Source organism: Erinaceus europaeus, unplaced genomic scaffold (genome assembly GCF_950295315.1).
Source record: "Erinaceus europaeus unplaced genomic scaffold, mEriEur2.1 scaffold_865, whole genome shotgun sequence".
NCBI classification, from domain to species: Eukaryota; Metazoa; Chordata; class Mammalia; order Eulipotyphla; family Erinaceidae; genus Erinaceus; species Erinaceus europaeus.
This window is the reverse complement of record NW_026648088.1, coordinates 32108-53547: the sequence shown is the minus strand read 5'-3', so window position 1 is coordinate 53547 and position 21440 is coordinate 32108. Positions and strand designations below refer to the sequence as shown.

The 21440-nt window shown below is 67.7% G+C and overlaps 1 protein-coding gene across 1 annotated transcript in view; it reads left to right on the top strand.

Moving 5' to 3' along the window:
* The first annotated feature begins 805 nt into the window (after positions 1-805).
* Positions 806-21440, top strand: part of PLXNA2 (plexin A2) — a 40644-nt gene continuing 20009 nt past the window's right edge. The window contains exons 1-11 of the mRNA XM_060184723.1: positions 806-1975; positions 4437-4619; positions 8756-8890; positions 16680-16780; positions 17511-17634; positions 17729-17882; positions 18333-18429; positions 18554-18668; positions 19726-19926; positions 20386-20482; positions 20558-20748. Of these exons, the coding sequence (XP_060040706.1) occupies positions 821-1975; positions 4437-4619; positions 8756-8890; positions 16680-16780; positions 17511-17634; positions 17729-17882; positions 18333-18429; positions 18554-18668; positions 19726-19926; positions 20386-20482; positions 20558-20748 (2553 nt within the window). The 5' untranslated portion in view covers positions 806-820. The remainder of the gene's footprint in view (positions 1976-4436; positions 4620-8755; positions 8891-16679; positions 16781-17510; positions 17635-17728; positions 17883-18332; positions 18430-18553; positions 18669-19725; positions 19927-20385; positions 20483-20557; positions 20749-21440) is intronic.

Genomic DNA, 21440 nt, shown 5'->3' with positions numbered 1-21440 from the left:
GCTGCGTCCACACCGAGCTCGGGCCCGTCCCGGCCTTCCTCTTGCCAAGGAAGCCTGGGCCCTGAGTCACCCCGGGCCGTGTGCTGGGGGTGGGGAGGGGGAAACAGGGGCCCTGAGTCACCCTGGGCCGAGGGGCGGTGTGGACAGAGGCCCTAGGTGACCCTGGGCCACGTGCTGGAGTGGGAGGGCCAGGAGGGGCCCAGGCCCAGGTGCTGGGCGGCCATGTGCAGGGGGCTGGAGCAGGGGCCCCGAGACGTTCCACCCGGGGGCAGGGGGAAGTGGGGAGAGGGTGCCAGGGGTTTGAGTTATCCAGGCCCGGCCCGGGTGCTGGGGTGGGGGGCGTGGAGGGGTGCCGGGGGCCCTGGGCCGCCCAGTCGGGTGCAGGGGCAGGAGCAGAGCTCGGAGAGGCACTGAGCCAGCCGAGAAGCCCTGTGGAAGGGACTTGCTCCCCTGCCGCCCGGAGGTGAGGGGCCTCCTGAGAAGTGGGGGTGGCCTCAGGGAGCAGACCTGGGCAGACTTGGGGTGGGGTGGCAGAGTCACCTCTCAGGACGACGGGCAGGAGGCTTCTTTCTGCAGGGGCCATTCCTGGCCTCTCGGGGAGGGGCCGGAGCTAGAGAGCTGGGCGGCGACGTGGGGGCGCAGGAGGGGCTGTGCGGCCCCCAGACCCGGCCTTGGCGCCCGCGGCCATGGGGAGCAGGGACGGGACCGACACAGAGCCCCCCTCCCCGCTGAGCACGGCGGCCCCCCCCTGACCCCCCCCTTGTCTCGCAGCGTCATGTGAGGCCGGCGGGACGGGACGCAGGCCGCCGAGACCCCCGCCATGGCCGCGCCCGCGCCGCTGCTCTGCCTGCTGGGGCTGCTGCTGGGGCTGCTGCTGGCGCCGCCGCCGGCCGCCGGGCCGGGCCCCCCGAGCGCCGCCTTCCGCGCCGAGACGCGCGAGCGGACCTTCAACCACCTGGCGGTGCACCGCGGCACGGGCGCCGTGTACGTGGGCGCCGTGAACCGCGTGTACAAGCTGGCGGGCGACCTGACGCTGCAGGTGGCGCACACCACGGGCCCCGCGGAGGACAACAAGGCCTGCTACCCGCCGCTGACCGTGCAGCCGTGCGCCGAGGCCCTGGCCCTGACCGACAACGTCAACAAGCTGCTGCTCATCGACTACGCGGCCGAGCGGCTGCTGGCCTGCGGCAGCCTGTTCCAGGGCGTGTGCAAGCTGCTGCGCCTGGCCGACCTGTTCACGCTGGGCGAGCCCTCGCACAAGAAGGAGCACTACCTGTCCAGCGACCCGCGCGCCGGCACCATGGCGGGCGTCATCGTGGGCGCCACGCTCTTCGTGGGCACGGCCGTGGACGGCAAGCAGGACTACTTCCCCACGCTGTCCAGCCGCAAGCTGCCGCGGGACCCCGAGTCGGCGGCCATGCTGGACTACGAGCTGCACAGCGACTTCGTGTCGTCGCTCATCAAGATCCCGTCCGACACGCTGGCGCTGGCGGCGCACTTCGACATCGCCTACGTGTACGGCTTCGCCAGCGGCGGCTTCGTGTACTTCCTCACCGTGCAGCCCGAGACGCCCGCGGCCGGCGGCCCGGGGCCCGCGCCCGCCGAGCTGCCCCTGACGTCGCGGGTGGTGCGGCTGTGCCGCGACGACCCCAAGTTCCACTCGTACGTGTCGCTGCCCCTGGGCTGCTCGCGCCACGGCGTGGCCTACCGCCTGCTGCAGGCCGCCTTCCTGGCCCGGCCGGGCCCCGCGCTGGCCCGCGCCCTCAACGGCAGCGCGGCGGACGATGTGCTGTTCGCCGTGTTCGCGCGCGGCCAGAAGCAGTACCTGCAGCCGCCCGACGACTCGGCCCTCTGCGTGTTCCCGCTGCGCGCCCTCAACCGGCAGATCAAGGCCCGGCTGCGCGCCTGCTACCAGGGCGAGGGCCACCTGGAGCTCAGCTGGCTGCTGGGCAAGGACGTGCAGTGTACCAAGGCCGTGAGTGCCCGGCGGGGCTGGGGGGCTGGCGGGGACTGTTGGTGCTGGGGGGCTGGCGGGGGCTGGCGGGGGACTGGGGGTGCTGAGCGGCTGGGGTGCTGGCGGGGGCTGGGGGGGCTGGGGGTGCTGAGGGGCTGGGGGGCTGGCGGGGGCTGGGGGGCTGGGGGTGCTGATGGGCTGGGGTGCTGGGGGGCTGGGGGGGCTGGCAGGGGCTGGGGGTGCTGGCAGGGGCTAGGGGTGCTGAGGGGCTGGGGTGCTGGCAGGGGCTGTTGGTGCTGGGGGCCTGGGGGGCTGGCAGGGGCTGGGGGGCTGGGGGTGCTGATGGGCTGGGGTGCTGGCGGGGGCTGTTGGTGCTGGGGGGCTGGCGGGGGCTGGCTGGGGGCTGGGGTGCTGGGGGGGTTGGTGGGGGCTGGGGGGGCTGGGGGTGCTGGCGGGGTCTGAGGAGCTGGGGGTGCTGGGAGAGGGCTGGGGAGCAGGCTGCTGGTCAGGGTCGTGCAGTGCACCAAGGCCGTGAGTGCCAAGCTGGGAACTTGGGGGATTGGGGAACCCCTGAGGACTGGAGAACCTGTGGGTTCCTGGGGGGCTCTAGGATCCGGTAGGACTTCGGGACCTGTAGCTTAAGGGCCCCGAGATAGTGGGGGTTCCAAGGGGGCTGGGAGCTGTCTTCTGGGAGGGGACCATGGGTGCCTGGGGGCGCTAGGAAGCTGCGTAGGGGGGCTCCCAGGGCCTGGTGGAGCTCGAGAGGACTGTGGAAGGGACTTGGGGAGGCGGAGGGGCCCCCGGGGCTTTGGAGGTGACTTGGTGGCCTGGGAGATTCCAGGGTGCTGAGGAGAGGGCTCGCACCCAGGTTGGTGGCTGTTCCCACAGGGTGGCCCAGCTTAATCCCCGACATAACCCCCTTAGGACTCTCTCCATCTGAAAGTAAAGTGATTTCAAGGAAAGCAAATAACTGATGGGGTACAGGCCGCCCCCAAAGCAGCTCCTGCCTGGGCGGGGACCACTGGGTGGCTCTGGAAGGTTCCGGAGTGGGGGGGAGAGCGGGTGCAGCTCCACGAGGCTGTGGAAGGAGTGAGGAGGGACCTGCAAGGAGAGAGCCCCTGGGGCCGGGCAGGGAGCCTGGGAGGGGCAGCAGTGGGGGAGTGGACGAGGCCGGAGGGGGGAGCCCAGGCCCCAGGGGCAGCCTCTGAGCACCCCAACCTGGAGAGCTGGGTCACCTGCCCGAGGCCTCACTCTGTCCCCCAGGGGTGAGTGAGTTCCGGGCCTCCATCCCCACAGCTCTGTGGAGGAAGCCACAGATTCCTGTGGCCAAGCGGCGGGAAGGGGAAGCCGCCGCCTTCCTCCCTGAAGGGCTGCCAGAGACGAGCCCGGGCCGACAGTGGCCGCAGGCAGGGAGGAGAGGGCAGGCCAGGGGCCTGCTCAGAGGCCAGTGTCCCTCCCCAGCCTCGCGTCCTTGAGCGGGGGCTGCCCAGGAGACGGAAAGTCAGGGTCCCGGGAGGACTTGGCCCACGGCAGGGCTTGGGTCTCCAGGGGCGCTGGGTGCCATGGCTGGGGGTCTCTGGAGGGACCGCCACTTCTGCACGTGGTCCTGAGGGCCACCCCCACACACACCTTGCTGACGCCCCAAAGCACAACTGGGGTCCTCATGGGGTCGGGGCTGCACCCACAGTGCGAGGGCCAGAGGGGCCCAGGGGCCAGAGTGAGGACACCAGGACTGGAGAGAGACAGTGGCTGAGAGACCGCAGGGCCTCAGCTGGGGACACGTGACGTGTGGGGACAGTGGGGAGCAGCACTGTGACTGCCCTGCGAGCAGGCCAACCCACCCTCCAGGCCCCAGGGCCCCCTGCCCTTCCCCTGGGGTCCCCGTGCTCCTGGCCCAGCCCGTCTTCAGTTTTGGGGACCAGAGGCCACAGAGGCTGATTCTGTGTGCAGTGTAGGGAGAGGGGCTGGGGGCATGGAGTGGGGCGTACAGGGTGGGGGGCATGAAGAGGGGTGGGGCTGGGCCATGGGGCGGGGTGAGGGACAAGGGTGGGCGTCATGGAGCAGGATGGGGGTGGGGAACTGGGGTGAGAAGCAGGGGAGGGGCGGGGTGAGGGAACGGGGGACAGGGTAGGGGACAGGGGAGTAGGGTGTGTGTGGGGGGGGGACCCTACTCCTGGGCTCCATCTGGACAGTCCTTCTGGGTCCTTCAAAGCCAGGACGTGAGCCCTGCCCCTGGGCTCTGGGGCTCCCTGTTGGTGACACGCTCAGGAGAGCCACCCCTGCCAGCAGGCTCCCGTGTGACCCCGGGCCACACCCCATGGCCGGGTGACCAAAAGGAAGGTGGGCCTGGGCCACGTGGCCAGAAGGTCCTGTGGCCCCAACAGGAGCCCGAGCCCCTTCCCCGGGGCCCCTCGGTACCCCCTCTAGACGGGGGGGGGGGGGGACACTGGCCTGCACAGACTCACGGCCCCCTCCCCCGCAGCCCGTCCCCATCGAGGACGATTTCTGCGGCCTGGACATCAACCAGCCTCTGGGCGGCTCCACGCCGGTGGAGGGGCTGCCGCTGTACGCCACCAGCCGCGACCGGCTGACCGCTGTGGCCGCCTACGTGTACGACGGACATAGCGTGGTCTTCCTGGGCACCAGGAGTGGTAAGCTGCAGAAGGTGAGAGGACAGCTTCCAGAAGCTTCCTCCTGGGAGCCACGCCGGGGCTCCCGGGTCCCCTAACCCCAGCTGCTGGCCCTGCTAACCATAGGGCCTGGCTGTGACCGGAGGGTCGGGGGAGGCTCTGGAGGGACATTAGGGGGTCTGGGGGCTCTGGAGGGACCCGGGGGTCTCCAGAGAAGGTCTGGGGGCTCTGAGGGGCCTGTGGAGGTCCAGGGGTGGTGCAGGGGGCCGTGTGGCCCCTGCCTGGCCTGTGGGAGAAAGGAACGCAGGATCAGACACCTACAACCCAGGACCTGTGTCTGCCACCTGGTGTAGCCACCTCTAGGTGAGGGGTCGTGCGGGGTCAGCGGTGCCAGCCCTCCAGTCCCTTCCTGAGCCCCCCACCCCACCCTGTCCCACCACCTCCCTGTCGGAGACCCCCAGTCTGTGCGAACCTGAGGGGAGAGGCCGAGGGGACGTCTAGTCTCATGTCCTGAGTCAGCACCAACGGAGGTGGGAGCGTCCATTCCTGTGGGGAGGGCCTTCCAAAAGCTTCTGTCCTGCTTGCACCCAAGCCCAGTGGACTTTCCCTGGACTTTGGGAGGCCCATGCCCTCAAGTGCCAGTCCTCCTGTCCATGTCTGTCACCTGTCTCGGTCCCTCCGTGTCCCGGTCTCCCTATGGCTCTCAGGCCTGCTTGGGGGTCTGCCTGTGGAGACGCCCTGGGAGAGTGAGACTGGACTAGCCAGCGCCCCCCACCCCAGCCTCTGCAGGTAGTGTGGCCTGATGGTTGGGTCAGGTCAAGGTGCCGCCCCTGGGTGCTGAAGTCCCAGGAGCCACCCTTGCCACCCTTCTGCCGGGGTGCACGTCCTCCCCCAAGAGGCTTTCCAGGCTGGGCCGAGCCAAGCTGAGCTGGCCTCCTCGCCATCTCTCCCTGGAGACTCAGAAGGTTCTGGTAAAGGTGGGCCCTTTACCAACTCCTCCAGCCCCTCCTTCCAAGTGCTCACACCTGGCTCAGAGAGGGTCACCCAGGACTGGGGCGAGAGGAACAGCCCACCCAGACCGGGAGCAGAAGGGACAGGTGACCACCCAGACCCCCGAGGAGACAGAAGGGCCAGTGCTCTCAGCCCTGTGGGCACCTGTACCCGCATCGTGGGTACCTCTACCCCACATCGTGCTCCGGGGCCCAGGGCGTTCCCCAGGTCAGAGGGTCGTGGTCAGGTGCCCCTCTGCTGGCCTCCTGGACGTTCCGGCCAGGCCCCTGGCACAGTTCCGGCCACCCCAGAGGAATGCTGGGAATGTCCCCAGGAAGCCTCTCAGGGCAGGAAGGAAAATGAAGATAAAGCACTTTAAGGGATGGCGTGCGTCAGCAGCCCCAGGGCCCCGTGGACTGAGCCCCCCGGGCTCCTAGAATAGGACGTCCCCCCATGGACAGGATGGCAGGAGAGGGAGGGACACGCACAGCAGAAGCCCCTGAGCTCAGTGCTGAGTCACCGACCCACCAACGAGTGGAGGTGGGAGGAGTGGAGGCGGGGGCTCCTAGAGCCCTGGGGACAGGGCCCTGGGGGGTTGCTGGGGACAATGGGCAGGGACACCGGTTTGCTGGCACCAGCCCACTGTGACAGACAGGGGAGAGCGCCTCAGGTCGGGGAGGCTTCCCCAGCATGCTCCAGGAGAGAGTGCCAGGCCCGCCCCCAGTGTCCCTGATCAGGGGGCAGCCCGGCCAGGGGTCCCCCAGCCCCCAGATTCGTACAGGCAGGCGACCTGTGGACACAGCACCACTTGTGTCTGCCCAGGGCCGTGTCCAGATGCTGGCCAAGAGCACGTGTGTGCTGTGCCCGTGTGTTTGCCGTGCCTCCTGATACATGTGTCCACCCGGGTGTCTGCAGTGTGGGGCTGCCCACTCACTCCGGGACACCGAGAGGCCGGGCAGGGTGGGGGCAGGGAGGTGGTCTGGGTCTGCCCCCTCTAGGCCTGGCCTCCAGATGTGGGAGTGCTCCTCCAGGCCTGACCTCTGCCCTGGCCCCCGTCAGTGACCCCTGCCTGGCAGTGTGGCAGGGCCTCCCCAGAGAGGGCGGGGGTCAGGGGTCTGTTCACGGTGTGTTTAGGCTCTGGAGCCTCGGGGGCAGCCCCTTTCCCGTGCTGACAGGCCATCCGTCTTCTGGGCTGGTGATCCCTCCGCACTCAGGGAGGCTGCGGGGAGTGGGAACCCTGCCCCAGGTGACTGGGACAGCCCCTCACATCCCCAGACTGTGCCCACGCCGGGGCCGCGTGGTGAGGTCTGACTCAAAGCCCCTACGTGGGGCTCACTGTGTGTCCGTGTGTCTGTCCACGCAGTGCTGGAGCCCAACTCTCCAGTGCCTGCCACCACCCCTACCAACTCCTCTAGACACTGGTGAGCCCAAGAACACCCCACAGTGCCACCCTGGCCTCCTGGGGTGGGAGCCCCAAACTGTCCAGGTGGGATAAGCCACTCAAGCCCCCAGGACGAGCCAGCCTGGGGCCCCGAGGGCCAGAGCAGAACAAGTAGGGAAGACTCGGGCTGGATGAGCGCACGTTACAAGTAGGAAAGACTCTAGGGCAGCGCAGGCCCGGCCAACCCCTGCCCAACCCCGGGCAAGACCTTCTCACGTTCCTCTGTCCCGAAGCTTGACAGCGGTGTGGACAGGCAGAAGCCCTGGGGGCAGCTTTAAACGGGGGTGTGGTCACTCCTCCTATAGCGGGCTTCCTTTGTCCTTCGACCACGATGCCTCACTCAGAGGGCATCCGGGTCCTGGCCGCCCACAGGAGACCCCAGGACAGCTGTCAGAGCTGACCCAGGCCCTGCTCACTGACCCCGCCGTCAGAGCTGACCTTACCCTGAGGCCCCGCGTGGGGGTGGGCTGTCCATTCATGCAGCTATGGGGAGTGGCCACCTTGGAGGAGCCCAGACCAGGAGGTGGCCAGCCACTTGGGGCCTGTGGCCTTAGCCTGGGGTGTCCGAGGGTTCCAGCCCCTGTGGGGCCTGCCGGCTGGGGACTACAGCCTGTACCCAGGGGTCCCCTCTGGCTTTGAGGCTGATGGCTCTGGAAGCTGCCCAGACAGGCCCTGCTAGTGAGTGTCACCCAGGGCAGGGCTGGCCTGGGGGCACGGGAGGCCGCAGAAGCTTCTGGAAGCTTCAGAGTCAGTCACCTCAGGACCAGAGGGGCCAGTGGGTCCCTGGAGGATGGCCCGGTGGTGCTCAGATGGTGGGGACACTCCACAGCCGTCCTGGCCTCATCCACAAGCCCCTGCCCACTCTCATCACAGCCCGAACCCGGCCTAGCCCGAGGGCGCCCAGTGTGAGGGCTGGGTGCTGACCAGGGCACTGAGGGTGGCCCCAGAACCCTGCAGGCACCCTCAAGTCCCAGGGTGCACAGAGCACGGGGAGTGGGGGGTGAGGGGAGGCCTGTGGGGATCCAAAGCCACAGCCCCAGGCCCTCGGGGGTCCCCTCTGGCAGCCTCCCCTTCCCCTGCCACCACAGGCTCCCGCACCCCCACCCCGGAAGCATAGCCCCCCGTCCCCAAGCCCGGGCTTTTGAGCAGTGGCCGGCCCTGGGTTCGCGTGCTGGGTTCGCACATGTGTGCGTGCGTGTGCGTGTGTGTGTTTGTGTGGCGGGCGGAGGAGCAGCCCTGAGCTGAATCCAGAGAACTCGGGTCTATAAATAGCCAGTCGTGCAGCTCTGCAGAAATAGACCAGCCCGCGCAGGAAGGGCAGGCGGCAGCCGTCCGGGGGCTCCTCCCGGGTGCAGGGTCCCCAGAGGGCACACTGGAGCCCAAGGGCGGGCACGGCACACCTGTGCACACGTAGTCACGTGCACTCACCACGCACACTCACACAGAGCCCTGCAGCGGGGCCCCTGCTCCCCGAAACCAAGGGGGTCAGTGGGCGGACACTGATGGGGGGGTGGGAAATGAGTCCCCTGAGCTTGGGCACCGCACCGCCCACAGCACCCATCTACAGGGGCCCACCCCAGTCTCCACCTCCAGGCAGCCCTCCTGGTCCAGGGTCTGGGTGGGACGAGCTCCCAGGAGCCCCAGGTCTGTGGGAGCAGCCCCCCAGCCTCCACCTCCAGATAGCCCTCCTGGTCCAGGATGCCCAGGTCTGGCGCCCGAGCTGAGCAGGTGTCCCCGCAGGTCCGAGCGGACGGGCCGCCCCACGGCGGGGTGCACTACGAGACGGTGTCGGTGCTCAGGGACGGCAGCCCCATCCTGAGAGACATGGCCTTCTCCATCGACCAGCGCTACCTCTACGTGCTGTCTGAGAGGCAGGTAGGTGCTGCCCCGGGTCCCCCTCCCCCCCCGCAGGCAGCCCACCCCACCCCACCCCCGGGACCCCAGTCTCAGCAGAGCAGCTGGGAGCAGGGCTGACTCCCTGGAAACAAGGGGTCCTGCTTGGGCAGTTGGGCCCTCAGGCAAACGACACCTCCCACCATCTGGGGCACCCCCACCCCGTGTCTGCTCTGAGTGATGGGGGGACGCCAAGACAGTAGGAGCAGAAGACAGAGCCCAGGCCAAGGAGGCTGGTGCCCTGTGGGCAGGTGGGCTCGGGCCTGGGCACTGCCTCAGCTACGGAAGGAAGAGGGAGAGTCTGCGAATGTCCTCAGACCTGCTGCAAACCCCCCCCCCCCCCGGCAGCTGAGTGAAGTGCCCCGCCAGGTGCCCGGGACCCTCTCCTGTCACCTCCTTTTCAGCCTCATTCCCGGGGCCCCGAGAGCAGGACCTCGGCTGCCAGCGCCCACAGGCATGGTGGGAGGCCGGGCGGCGTGAGGGGGCTGAGGTGTAGGCTGAGCGGTGCACCCCTCCCCAGCTCCTCCAGGCGGTGTGGATGGGGGAGGTGGGAGCCATCCCCCCTTTAGCTGTAATGAGTCTGAATTAGCACAGGGGACAGAGGCAAAAAGTGATCCAGCCATGGGTGAAATGGAGGGGGAGGCGGGAAGACTGGGCGCAGGGCTGTGCGGCGGGAGGGGGTGCAAGGTCCTTTGGGTGCATCTGAGTGGGGGCTGGGTAGGAGTGTATTGGGTGGGGATGGGTGGGGGTCTGTTGGGTGGCGTTGGGCTGAGCAAGAACACGTGGGGGTTGGGGGATGGGGGCGGGAGCTGCTCTTGTCCAGCCCTGGAGAGACACGGTGGGCTGGGCGGTGGGGGGACGGCCCTGTGCCGTGCTGGGTCAGGTCTGTCCTGGGGCCTTGGCTGTGATGGGCGGTGGGGACAGTAGCCTCCGGAGGGGGGGCAGCCACATAGCCGTCACCCTGTGTGGGGAGCCTCTCCCATCAGGCCACGGCCCCCGCGGGATTGGAGCTGCCGAGCCCTGGACAGGGAGGCCTAGACACGGGCAGTGATAGGCTGGCCAGCTGCCGCTTGGAGTGCAGCCTATGCCGCGGGATGCGGAGGGCCTGCGGTCACTGTGCCCGGTGGCCATCGTCCGGCTGTCTAGGGGTTGCTGCTGGCTGGACGGGCAGGTCAGGCCCAGGCCGCTGCCCCAGGCTCACGCAGCCCAGAGCTTGTGCCAGGCCGACACGTCCTGCTCTCACCACGTGCAGTGCCCAGAGCCCTCCCTCCACCTCTGTGGCCCCCGAGTGCCAGGGCCAGTTTCTGGAAGCTTCTGCAGTCCTGCAGCTGGACGCAGGGGCCTCTGTCAGGACCTGAGTGTCCTGGGCCGGCGCTGGCCTCCAGACAGGCTGGGCAGGGGTCACAGGACTGCCCTGTCACGGAGCTCACCGGACGTCCCCGGTCACAGGCCACCGAGGGCCCAGCCCCCAAGGCAGCTGCTCCAGATGGGGCTTCAGAGACCTCGAGGGCCAGGCTGGTGGGGGTGTCGGGCGGTTTGTTTTGACAGCTCAGCCTGCTGTTGTCTGTCTGTCCCACACTCAGGGCCCCGGGGGCTGGGAACTGCTGTGCTGTGTTTTGACAAGTGAGGAGGCTGGGGTCTCCATCCCAAGCTGGAGCAGAGCAGGGGAGCTTCAGGGCAGCTGCAGGGTCTGTGGCGAGAGAGGAGGGTGGCTCCTGCTGCCCACCGCCAGCGGCACTGGGGGGGTTGGGGGCGTGGAGGGTGGGACCACCAGCCTCATTTCTGGCTGCCATCCCATTTCTAGGGATGGGCCAGCAGACCTGGTCAGGCCATGTCCTCCCGGCCCTCCCGCCTCCCGCCCACACCCACACCCACAGCTGTTTCTGCTTCTCTCTCTCCTGCCCCCTTGACCTGAGTGTCTGCCCCCCACAGCCCGTCTGCACCAGCTGGGCGAGGTGACAGCCTGGTGGTGACAAGGTGACAAGCCGGCTAAGTGGGTGCTGACAGGAAGGCCTGGTGGCCTGGGCAGGCCCGGAGCAGATGGCTGACTGGACCGGCTGCAGGAGGGGGAGGTGTACAAGTGTGAAAGTTGGTGTATGTGAGTGTGTGTGTGTGTGTGTGTGTGTGTGTGTGTGTGTGTGTGACTGAGTGAGTGAGTGTGGGTGTGAGTGTGAGTGTGTCTGAGAGTGAGTGTGTGTCTGAGAGTGTGTGTGTGTGTGTGTGTGTGTGTGTGTGTGTGTGAGACTGTGTGTCTGAGTGTGTGTCTGAGTGTGAGTGTGTGACTGTGTGTGTGAGTTGTGCGACTGTGTGTCTGAGTGTGTGTGTGACTGTGTCTGAGTGTGTGTCTGAGTGTGAGTGTGTGACTGTGTGTCTGAGTGTGTGTGTGTGTGACTGTGTGTCTGAGTGTGTGTGTGTGACTGTGTGTCTGAGTGTGAGTGTGTGTGACTGAGTGTGTGTCTGTGTGTGTGACTGTGTGTGACTGAGTGTGTGAGTGTGTGTGTGTGACTGTGTGACTGTGTGTGTCTGAGTGTGTGTGTGACTGTGTGACTGAGTGTGTGTGTGACTGTGTGTGACTGAGTGTGTGTCTGAGTGGGCACCACGTGCCATGTTTCACACTCATGTTGGCTTCAGGCAGAGCTGAAAAGCTACCCCCTGACCAGCAGTGAAGCCCAGGTGACCACACAGGAGGTGACTGTGGTCCCAGCGAGTGCCCCTGACCCCAGAGGCCCCAGACATGTGCGGCATGCAGCGTGGGGACAGAGGCCGGCAGCCTAAGCAAACCGCCCGCCATGCTGGGTCCCGGAAACTGCTGAGCACACAGGCCCCACCTCTCATCACCTTGTGCCACCGCTGTGCCCTCCCCTGACAGTGTGGCTGGAGTCTGGGCTGTGGGCACAGCCTTGCTGCCTGGGCCCCAGAAGGCGGCCAGCCACACCAGGTGCCTCCCCCCCCCCCCCCCAGCTGCTAAGGAGCTGAAAATACCCAGCTGTGGGTGTGAGCTCTGCAGGTGTTTACAGAGCCCGCCTGCCAGGAGGCTCAGGTGGGGGCAGGGAGCTGAAGGTGGAGGCCGGCCGGCCCTGGCTTTGAAGGAGAAGAGGGTGCAGGGGTGACCAGGGAAGGCTGCCTGGAGGTGGTGGACCAAGGAGGCTGCATGGTACAGGAAGTAGCCTTGGGGAGGCTGCCTCTGCAGTGTGTGGTGGCTTCCTGGGTCCCTGTCAGAGCCCCTCAGACAAGTGACCTTCCTCCTGGCCTCTGCACGTCCGAGCACGGGGGACATGTGCCTTGCAGACAGCTCAGTGCGGCCACGGGAAGGGACCTGAATCCTGCCCAGCCCACAGCCCTGGGGCTTCCAGGAGCAGGGGTACCATGAATCCCAGCCCGGGGGCATCCTTCTCCCTGGGCCCCTCATGGGCCACGTTCTGGGTGGGGGCTGGTGTTCCAGAAGCTTCTCAGGCCCCACCCCAGGCCCCCTCCTCCCGCCCCACTACTATGCAGGCCCGTTGCCATGGAGACAAGACGGGGCCTCTCAGCTGCCAGGCTCTGAGCCCCCATGGTTCCCTGCTGGGTGGGGGCGGCCACTGGGGGGGCACTCTGCTGCTGGGCAAGCAGCAGAGGGGAGCAGACCCGCCCACACCCCATGATGAGCAGGGGTATAGCTGAGGTCAGCACCCACACCCAGAGCCCCCACACCCCAGAGCACCCACACCCCAGAGCAGCACCTTCAGCAGCAACCACACCCCAGAGCACCCACACCCCAGAATCCCCACACCCCAGAGCACCCACACCCCAGAGCACCCACACCTCAGAGCAGCACCCACACCCCAGAGGAGCACCTTCAGCAGCACCCACACCCCAGAGCACCCACACCCCAGAGCACCCACATCCCAGAGCACCCACACCCCAGAGCACCCACACCCCAGAGGAGCACCTTCAGCAGCACCCACACCCCAGAGCACCCACACCCCAGAGCAGCACCCACACCCCAGATCCCCCAGACCCCCCACACCCCAGAGCACCCACACCCCAGAGCACCCACACCCAGAGCACCCACATCCCAGAGGAGCACCTTCAGCAGCACCCACACCCCAGAGCAGCACCCACACCCCAGAGCAGCACCTTCAGCAGCACACACACCCCAGAGCAGCACCCGCACCCCAGACCCCCCACACCCCAGAGCACCCGTGGCCACCATGGCCACCCTCCCAGTAACCGTCCTGTGCTGAGGTGACCCTGGCCCTGGGGGCTGCAGTGGGGCCTGGGTGCTCACAGAGCTGGGCCACCAGTGTCACCTGCCAGGTCTCTCTGCAGGGCCCGAGCGTGCCCTGGGGCTCTGTCCCCTGGGTCCTCTGGCCTGAGCCAGCCTGTCCCCAGCCCACGTGCATCTGCCAAGCCCGGGGCAGCTCCTGAGGGTGACATCACCATCGGGGAGCAGTCCCAGACATGATCACCTGATCAGGGCAGTGCCTGGGAAGCCACGGGGACCCCTCCCAGCGAGACAGTGGCTCTCCTGGTCTGTCACCCAGAACCCCACCCCAGGGAGCCCAGGCCCTGGCAGAAGGCTGGCAGCCCCAAGCTCAGCAAACCTGGAGGGATGGTCCGCACAGGGAGGGGCTCTGGGGACCCAGCAGAGGCCACCCTGCTCCCATCGGCAGTCTGTCCCCCTTAAAGGAGATGGAGGCGGGGCAGCCGTGCTCTGCCCCAGACCTGCTCTGACCACCCCCTCCTGGGCCCCCATGATGGATAGCACACGGGTGACAGGTGTTGGGGCAGGCCCCCAGGCAGCAGGACTGGCCCCCAGACACCCAGCCTACCGAGCCCCCAGCCCTGCATCTGCTGTGGCCTCTGCCCCCAACCCCAGGTGCCCTGAGAAGAAGTGGCTAGGTTGCTCCCTGCCACCAGCTTGGTGAGGCCACCTGGGCCTCCTGCCACCAGCTTAGTGAGGCCACCTGGGCCTCCTGCCACCAGCTTAGTGAGGCTACCTGGGCCTCCTGCTCTCAAGCTTGGGCCTCAGAGCTCTGTCCCATCTCTGTCTTCCTGTCTTTCTTTCTGTCTGTCTCTGTCCCCGAGTCTCAGCCTGGACCCCTGCCCCATGGCTGTCACCCGGGGCTCTGGTCCCCCGGCCGCCGCCCCAGCTCTGAGCGGCAACGTGCAACCCGTGGGGTGGGGGTGGGGGCGCCACCCCAGAGCCCAGGGTCCCCTCCCCCAAGGTGCCCGTCTCCAGGTGCCGGGAGGAACCGGCCTGGTGCAGGCACGCCCCTCCCCCCGGCGGGCCTCCCTGAGTGGGCGACTCCGTGTCTGCACCCCAGCCCGCTCTCTTCCAGGCCCAGCGTGAGTCACCTGTAATTAAGAAGGCTTCTTCAGCAAATGACTTAATGGGACAGTTACTCTCATTAGAGACGTAATTACCAGGCAAGCCGGGGCAGACAGAACCAGCGTGGGGCAGGGATGCCCCTCTGGGCTCCCGTGGCCACACCGTGTGCCAGCCCACCACCCCCGGGCCCCGAGGGCGGGCACGGACACAGTGAACACGCAGTCAGAATAAGCAGACTCTCGCCACAGCGTCACGGGGCCATTAAGTTTGAGTCAACCCCGAGGATGCCCATGGGCACGGTCCAGGGACGCGGCTGTCCCTACCCCACCTCCAGCTCACAGGCCACAGCCAGCACCCCTTCCCACCTGCCCCCCTGCCTGCACCTGGGCTCAGTGGCCTCACTATAGGGGACCCGTCTCTGGGTACTGGTCATGGAGCCAGTGCTGAGTACTGTGTGCTGGGTACTGAGTCAGTAACTTGGGTACTGGCCGTGAGCCGTCATCACGCTGGGTTTTGCTGGTGAGACAGTCACCTTTAGGTGCTGTTCACTGAGTCCTTGATCACTCTGGTTACTGCTCACTGAGTCCATGATCACTCTGGGTACTGCTTGCTGAGTCCGGGGTGACTCTGGGTACTGCTCACTGAACCCTTGATCACTCTGGGTACTGCTCACTGAGTCAGCGCCCTCTGGGTTGGGGTTGGTGCTCATGGGCGTAGCTGCTGGGTGCTGGCTGAGCTTCACGCCAAGGACCCCTCTGATCCCAGAGTCTCCCACAGCCTGTAGAGCCTCCTGGCCTGGTCCCTGGAGCTTGGCAGCGAGAGTGTCCACGTTCTCCCCACATCCCCCAGGAGTTTCCCATCTGACCGACTTCTGGATACCGGCAACCTGGTCCCCTGGTCCTCTTAGCTCCCAGACTTCTGGGCTCCTGGCTCCTACGTTCTCAGCACCCTGGGATCCTGGCCTTCTGGGATCCTGGGCTCCCAGCCTCCTGGGCTTCTAGTCCTCTGGTCCCTGACCTCCTGGCTCTCTGGCCCCCTGGCCCCTGGCCTCCTGGCTCCCTGATCCCTGACCTCCTGGCTCCCTGGCCCCCTGGCTCCCTGGCCCCCTGGCCCCTGGCCCCCTGGCCCCCTGGTCCCTGACCTCCTGGCTCCCTGGTCTCCTGGTCCCATGGCCCCCTGGTCCCTGGCCCCCTGATCCCTGACCTCCTGGCTCCCTGGCCCCCTGGCCCCCTGGTCCCTGGCCCCCTGGTCCCTGGCCCCCTGGCCTCCTGGTCCCTGGCCTCCTGGCTCCCTGATCCCTGACCTCCTGGCTCCCTGACCTCCTGGCTCCCTGACCCCCTGGCTCCCTGGCCCCCTGGCCCCTGGCCCACTGGCTCCCTGGCCCCCTGGCTCCCTGGCCCCCTGGCCCCTGGCCCACTGGCTCCCTGGCCCCCTGGCTCCCTGGCCCCCTGGCTCCCTGGCCCCCTGGCTCCCTGGCCCCCTGGCCCCTGGCCCCCTGGTCCCTGGCCTCCTGGCTCCCTGGCCCCTGGCCCCCTGGTCCCTGGCCTCCTGGCTCCCTGGCCCCCTGGCTCCCTGACCTCCTGGCTCCCTGGCCCCCTGGCCCCTGGCCTCCTGGTCCCTGGCCTCCTGGCTCCCTGATCCCTGACCTCCTGGCTCCCTGACCTCCTGGCTCCCTGGCCCCCTGGCCCCCTGGTCCCTGGCCTCCTGGCTCCCTGGCCCCCTGGCTCCCTGACCGCCTGGCTCCCTGGCCCCCTGGCCCCTGGCCTCCTGGCTCCTGGCCCCCTGATCCCTGACCTCCTGGCTCCCTGACCTCCTGGCTCCCTGGCCCCCTGGTCCCTGGTCCCTGGCCCCCTGATCCCTGACCTCCTGGCTCCCTGGCCCCCTGACCCCCTGGCTCCCTGGCCCCCTGGCCCCTGGCCTCCTGGTCCCTGGTCTCCTGGCTCCTGGCCCCCTGATCCCTGACCTCCTGGCTCCCTGACCTCCTGGCTCCCTGGCCCCTGGTCCCTGGCCTCCTGGCTCCCTGGTCCTGGGCTCCTGGGCTTGGCGTGTCAACGACCCCACAGGAGAGCCCAGGAAGCAGGAGAGTGTCCGTCTTCTGGCCCCACGTTCCGAGAAGAACAGGGTTCTCAGTCTGCCTGTGCCTGGAGTCAAAGTGGGCTTTGTGCTTCACACACAGCACCATTCAGGCCCCGGCCCAGCTGCTGAGAGCTGGGATGTGGCGGGATGGACGGGCGGACGGACAGACGGACAAGCCCCACGCACTACGCACATCTGTTCTCACTCCGGACAGATGCTGCTCACTCGGTCCCGGAGCCAGAGATGGGGGGCCCAGGGCACCCCAAAGGCTGCAGGCCCAGAGCATGGGGACCCCAGAGGCCAAGGGGACCTAGAGCACAGGACTGGGGTCCTCAGTTTAGGACGTTGGCACCACCTGGACTAAGCCCCCACACCCCTCTGCAGGTGACCAGGGTCCCCGTGGAGTCCTGTGAGCAGTACACCACCTGTGGGCAGTGCCTGAGCTCAGGGGACCCGCACTGCGGCTGGTGCACCTTGCACAGCATGTGAGTGGAGTGGACGCGGTGGGGTAGGGGAGGGGGAGGGGCATGCCCAGGGATTGGGGGAGTGATAGTTCTGGTCTGGGTTCTCTCTGAGTTCTGGGTCCTGGCCCTGGTTCTAGGTTCCGGGCCCTGGATCTGGGTCCTAGGCCCTGGTTCTAGGTTCCGGGTCCTGGATCTGGGTCCTGGCCCTGGTTCTAGGTTCCGGGTCCTGGATCTGGGTCCTGGCCCTGGTTCTAGGTTCTGGGCCCTGGATCTGGGTCCTACGCCCTGGTTCTAGGTTCCGGGCCCTGGATCTGGGTCCTAGGCCCTGGTTCTAGGATCCGGGCCCTGGATCTGGGTCCTAAGCCCTGGTTCTAGGTTCTGGGCCCTGGATCTGGGTCCTAGGCCCTGGTTCTAGGTTCCGGGCCCTGGATCTGGGTCCTAGGCTACTTCCAGCTCCATGGTCCAGCCCAGGCAAGCTGTGGCCCCACACTTGACCCCACCCCGGGGAAGAGTCTCTGTCCAGCAGGGCCAGTGGGCCAGGAGCCAGCTGCCGTGTGAGGGACTGTCTGTGGACACTCGTCCTGTGCTGTGGCCCGGGACAGTGCGGCCCAGAGGGCCGGCCTCTGAGCTGGAGGAGACAGGAGACTGGGGTGGGGCGTCCCATGGGGCTGTGACCGGCCCTCCGGAAGATGCCAGGATCCAGAGCCAGGGTGGGGGCCGCCCAGCCCCCGCTGACCACACTCTGTGCCAGGTGCTCCCGCCGGGACAGGTGCCCAAGGGCCTGGGAGCAGCACCGCTTCACGGCCAGCCTCGAGCAGTGTGTGGATGTGCAGGTGGAGCCGGGCAGCATCTCTGTGTCAGAGCCCAGCCAGCTGGTGAGGGGCCACCTGCCGCCTGGGGTGGGTGGGGCTGTGGCCTGGCCACCTCCCACAGGCAGGTGACCGCCCCATGTCCCCTTCCCCGCCCCAGCTCAGCCTCGTGGTCAGCGGCGCCCCTGACCTGTCAGCGGGTGTCACCTGTGCCTTCGGGAACCTCACGGAGGTGGACGGCCAAGTCTCAGGTGGCCAGGTGGTCTGTGCCACCCCTGGGCCCAGAGATGTCCCCCTCATTCCTGTGGACCAAGGTGAGGTAACTGGTCATATGGCAAGTGACTGCCAGGTGGGGACACGGGGCAGGGTGGGGGGACAGGGGACAGGGTGGGAGACATGGGGCAGGGTGGGGACAGGGACTAGGTGAGGGACAGGGGCAAGGTGGGGGGACATGGGACAGGGTGGGGACAGGGACTAGGTGAGGGACAGGGGCAAGGTGGAGGGACATGGGACAGGGTGGGGACAGGGACTAGTTGGGGGACATGGGGCAGCGAGGGGGACACAGGACAGGCAGGGGAACACAGGACAGACTGGAAGACATGAGACAGGCTGGGGGACAAGGTGAGGGACTTGGAATAAAAAAGGGATTCAGGACTGGGGAGAGGCACTGAGGACAGGCTGGAGGACGTGGGCAGGCGGGGCAGGGAAGGGGGACCGGGGCAGGGGCCGCTGCCTGGGCTAACCAGCCCTGCCCCTCCCTGCAGACTGGTTCGGCCTGGAGCTGCAGCTGCGGTCCCGGGAGACTGGGAAGCTGTTCGTCAGCACCGAGTTCAAGTTCTTCAACTGCAGTGCCCACCAGCTGTACGCACGGGGCAGGGTCCCCCCTGGTCTCCCGGCCCACCACATGGGCCTTGACGCCCCAGGGGCGGGGGGCAGGGCACAGGGGTGGGGACGCGGCCGCCATCTGCCCCTCGTGCCTCCTCAGGTGCCTGTCCTGTGTGACCAGTGCCTTCCGCTGCCACTGGTGCAAGTACCGCCACATGTGCACACACCAGCCAGCCACCTGCTCCTTCCAGGAAGGTCGCATCAACTCCTCAGAGGTGGGCGCCCAGCCCTCACCTGGGCCTGGGTCTGTGCAGATCCTGCAGGGCTGGATGCCAGCCTCTGCACTGAGCCCCCGGCCCCTGTGCCTTCTGCACTTAGAAGGGGGGCAGGGAGGGTCTTCTGCCCATGGTGCTGGACATGCTGCTGGAGCTTGAACCTGGCCCCATGAGCCCCTGCCGCCTTCCTCTGGGGACCCCATGCTGGCCTGTGCCTGGCTGGCTCCAGGAGCAGAGGGCAGGCCGACGGGGCAGGCCGGGGCATCCTGTGCTCCTGGGGTCCAGGGGGGCTGCAGGGGATGCTCCAGAGCCCCCTGGGGTGATGGCCCGGCAGGTGGCTGGGGGGGCACCTGACACAGAGGTGGGGCATATACCTGGGTCTGGGGGCACCTGACGGGGGGGGCATATACCTGGGTCTGGGGGCACCTGAGAGGTGGGGCATATACCTGGGTCTGGGGGCACCTGACAGAGAGGTGGGGCATATACCTGGGTCTGGGGGCACCTGACAGAGGGGGGGCATATACCTGGGTCTGGGGGCACCTGACGGGGGGCATATACCTGGGTCTGGGGGCACCTGACAGAGAGGGGAGCATATACCTGGGTCTGGAGGCACCTGACAGAGAGGGGGGCATATACCTGGGTCTGGGGGCACCTGACAGAGAGGTGGGGCATATACCTGGGTCTGGGGGCACCTGACAGAGAGGTGGGGCATATACCTGGGTCTGGGGGCACCTGACAGAGGGGGGGCATATACCTGGGTCTGGGGGCACCTGACAGAGGGGGTGCATATACCTGGGTCTGGGGGCACCTGACGGGGGGGGCATATACCTGGGTCTGGGGGCACCTGACAGAGAGGGGGCATATACCTGGGTCTGGGGGCACCTGACAGAGAGGTGGGGCATATACCTGGGTCTGGGGGCACCTGAGGGGGGCATATACCTGGGTCTGGGGGGCACCTGACAGAGAGGGGGGCATATACCTGGGTCTGGGGGGCATAGTCAGGATCACAGGAGACGCACAGGGGCCCGGGATCCACAAAGCCCCCGGCCGCCCACAGGACTGTCCCCAGCTGGTGCCCACGGCCGAGATCCTGATCCCAGTGGGGGAGGTGAAGCCCATCACGCTCCGGGCCCGCAACCTCCCTCAGCCGCAGTCCGGGCAGCGTGGGTATGAGTGTGTGCTCAGTGTCCAGGGCGCCCTGCACCGTGTGCCCGCCCTGCGTTTCAACAGCTCCAGCGTGCAGTGCCAGAACAGCTCGGTGAGCTGGTGGGGGCTGACCGGGGGGCTGACCAGGGGCTGACCGGGGGATGACTGGGGGCGCTGACCAGGGGGACTGACCGGGGGCTGACCGGGGGGCTGACCAGGGGCGCTGAGCCTATGGGAGGTTCCAGTGTGCAGAGCCAGAACAGCTGGTGAGCTGATGGAGGGGAGGGCTGGGGACACTACTGACCAGGGGCCCTGTCTGACCCGGGAGGACCCTGTCTGATCTGAGGGCCCTGTCTGGTGGGGGTGGGTGGGCTCAGCTGACCCAGAGAGACCCTGTCTGACCTGGGGGCCCTGGCCCCCACAAGGCGGTAGAGGGACACGGGAGGAGGCCCGCGGGACCTGCACTACATGAGGAGGGGCAGGGTCACAGGAGGGGCTGAGGCGTTGGGCGAGGAGGCCGGGCTGGCCCCGGGGCTTGGGCAGGGGCCCCGCTGAGTGTCCCCTCCCCCAGTACCAGTATGATGGGACAGACACCAGCAACTTGGCGGTGGACTTCGCTGTGGTCTGGAACGGCAACTTCATCATCGACAACCCGCAGGGCCTGAGAGGTCAGTGCCTCGGCCCTCAGCTGGGGGGGGGCGGGGGTGCCAGCCGCGGTCCCTGACGACCCTCCCCGCCCGCAGTGCACCTGTACAAGTGTGCGGCCCAGCGGGACAGCTGCGGGCAGTGTCTGAAGGCCGAGCGCAAGTTCCAGTGCGGCTGGTGCAGCGGAGAACGTAGATGCAGCCTGAGGCGGCACTGCCCCACGCCTGCGGGGCCCTGGCTCGACTGGTCCAGCACCAACGTCAAGTGCTCCCACCCGCAGATCACCGAGGTGCGCGCTGCAGCCCGAGGGGAGGCCAGGGAGACGGCCTGGGGCCCGGGGTGGGCAGAGCCTGGGCCTGAGCCTGGGGTGGGCAGAGCCTGGGCCTGGTGCCTGGGTGCCCAGGAGTGGGCAGAACCTGGGCTTGGGCCTGAGCCTGGGAGTGGATGGACAAAGCCTGGGCCTGGTGCCTGGGAGTGGACAGAGGCTGGGCCTGGTGCCTGGGAGTGGACAGAGCCTGGGCCTGGTGCCTGAGGTGGGCAGAGCCTGGGAGTGGATGGACAGAGCCTGGGCCTGGTGCCCGGGGTGGGCAGAGCCCTGACTGTAGGTGCCCATGTGCGGGCAGAGCCCTGGGTTGGACCCACTCTGAACCCGTTTGTGATCTGGGGAGGAAGCGGGGACCCCTGCTTCCTTGTGCTGAGGGCACTGCTCCCACTGTCCTGGGAGTGTCCTTGACTGTGACACACCTCTGCCCCTCTGGCTCCCCCTCTCAGTGGGGCACCCGCCAGCCTGGACTCCACTCTGGCTGCTGCCCAGACACCAGGAGGGGCTGTTGTGCAGGTCAGGCCCCAGACCGCTGGGCCCGTCAGACGCCATGCTGGTGGCGACATGAATCAGGTCTCCTGCAAGCTCAGCTGCCCCTTTCCCAGCTACCCTGGGCACACTCAGTGTAGGACACCCTCCTTGGGGACAGAGGACCTACT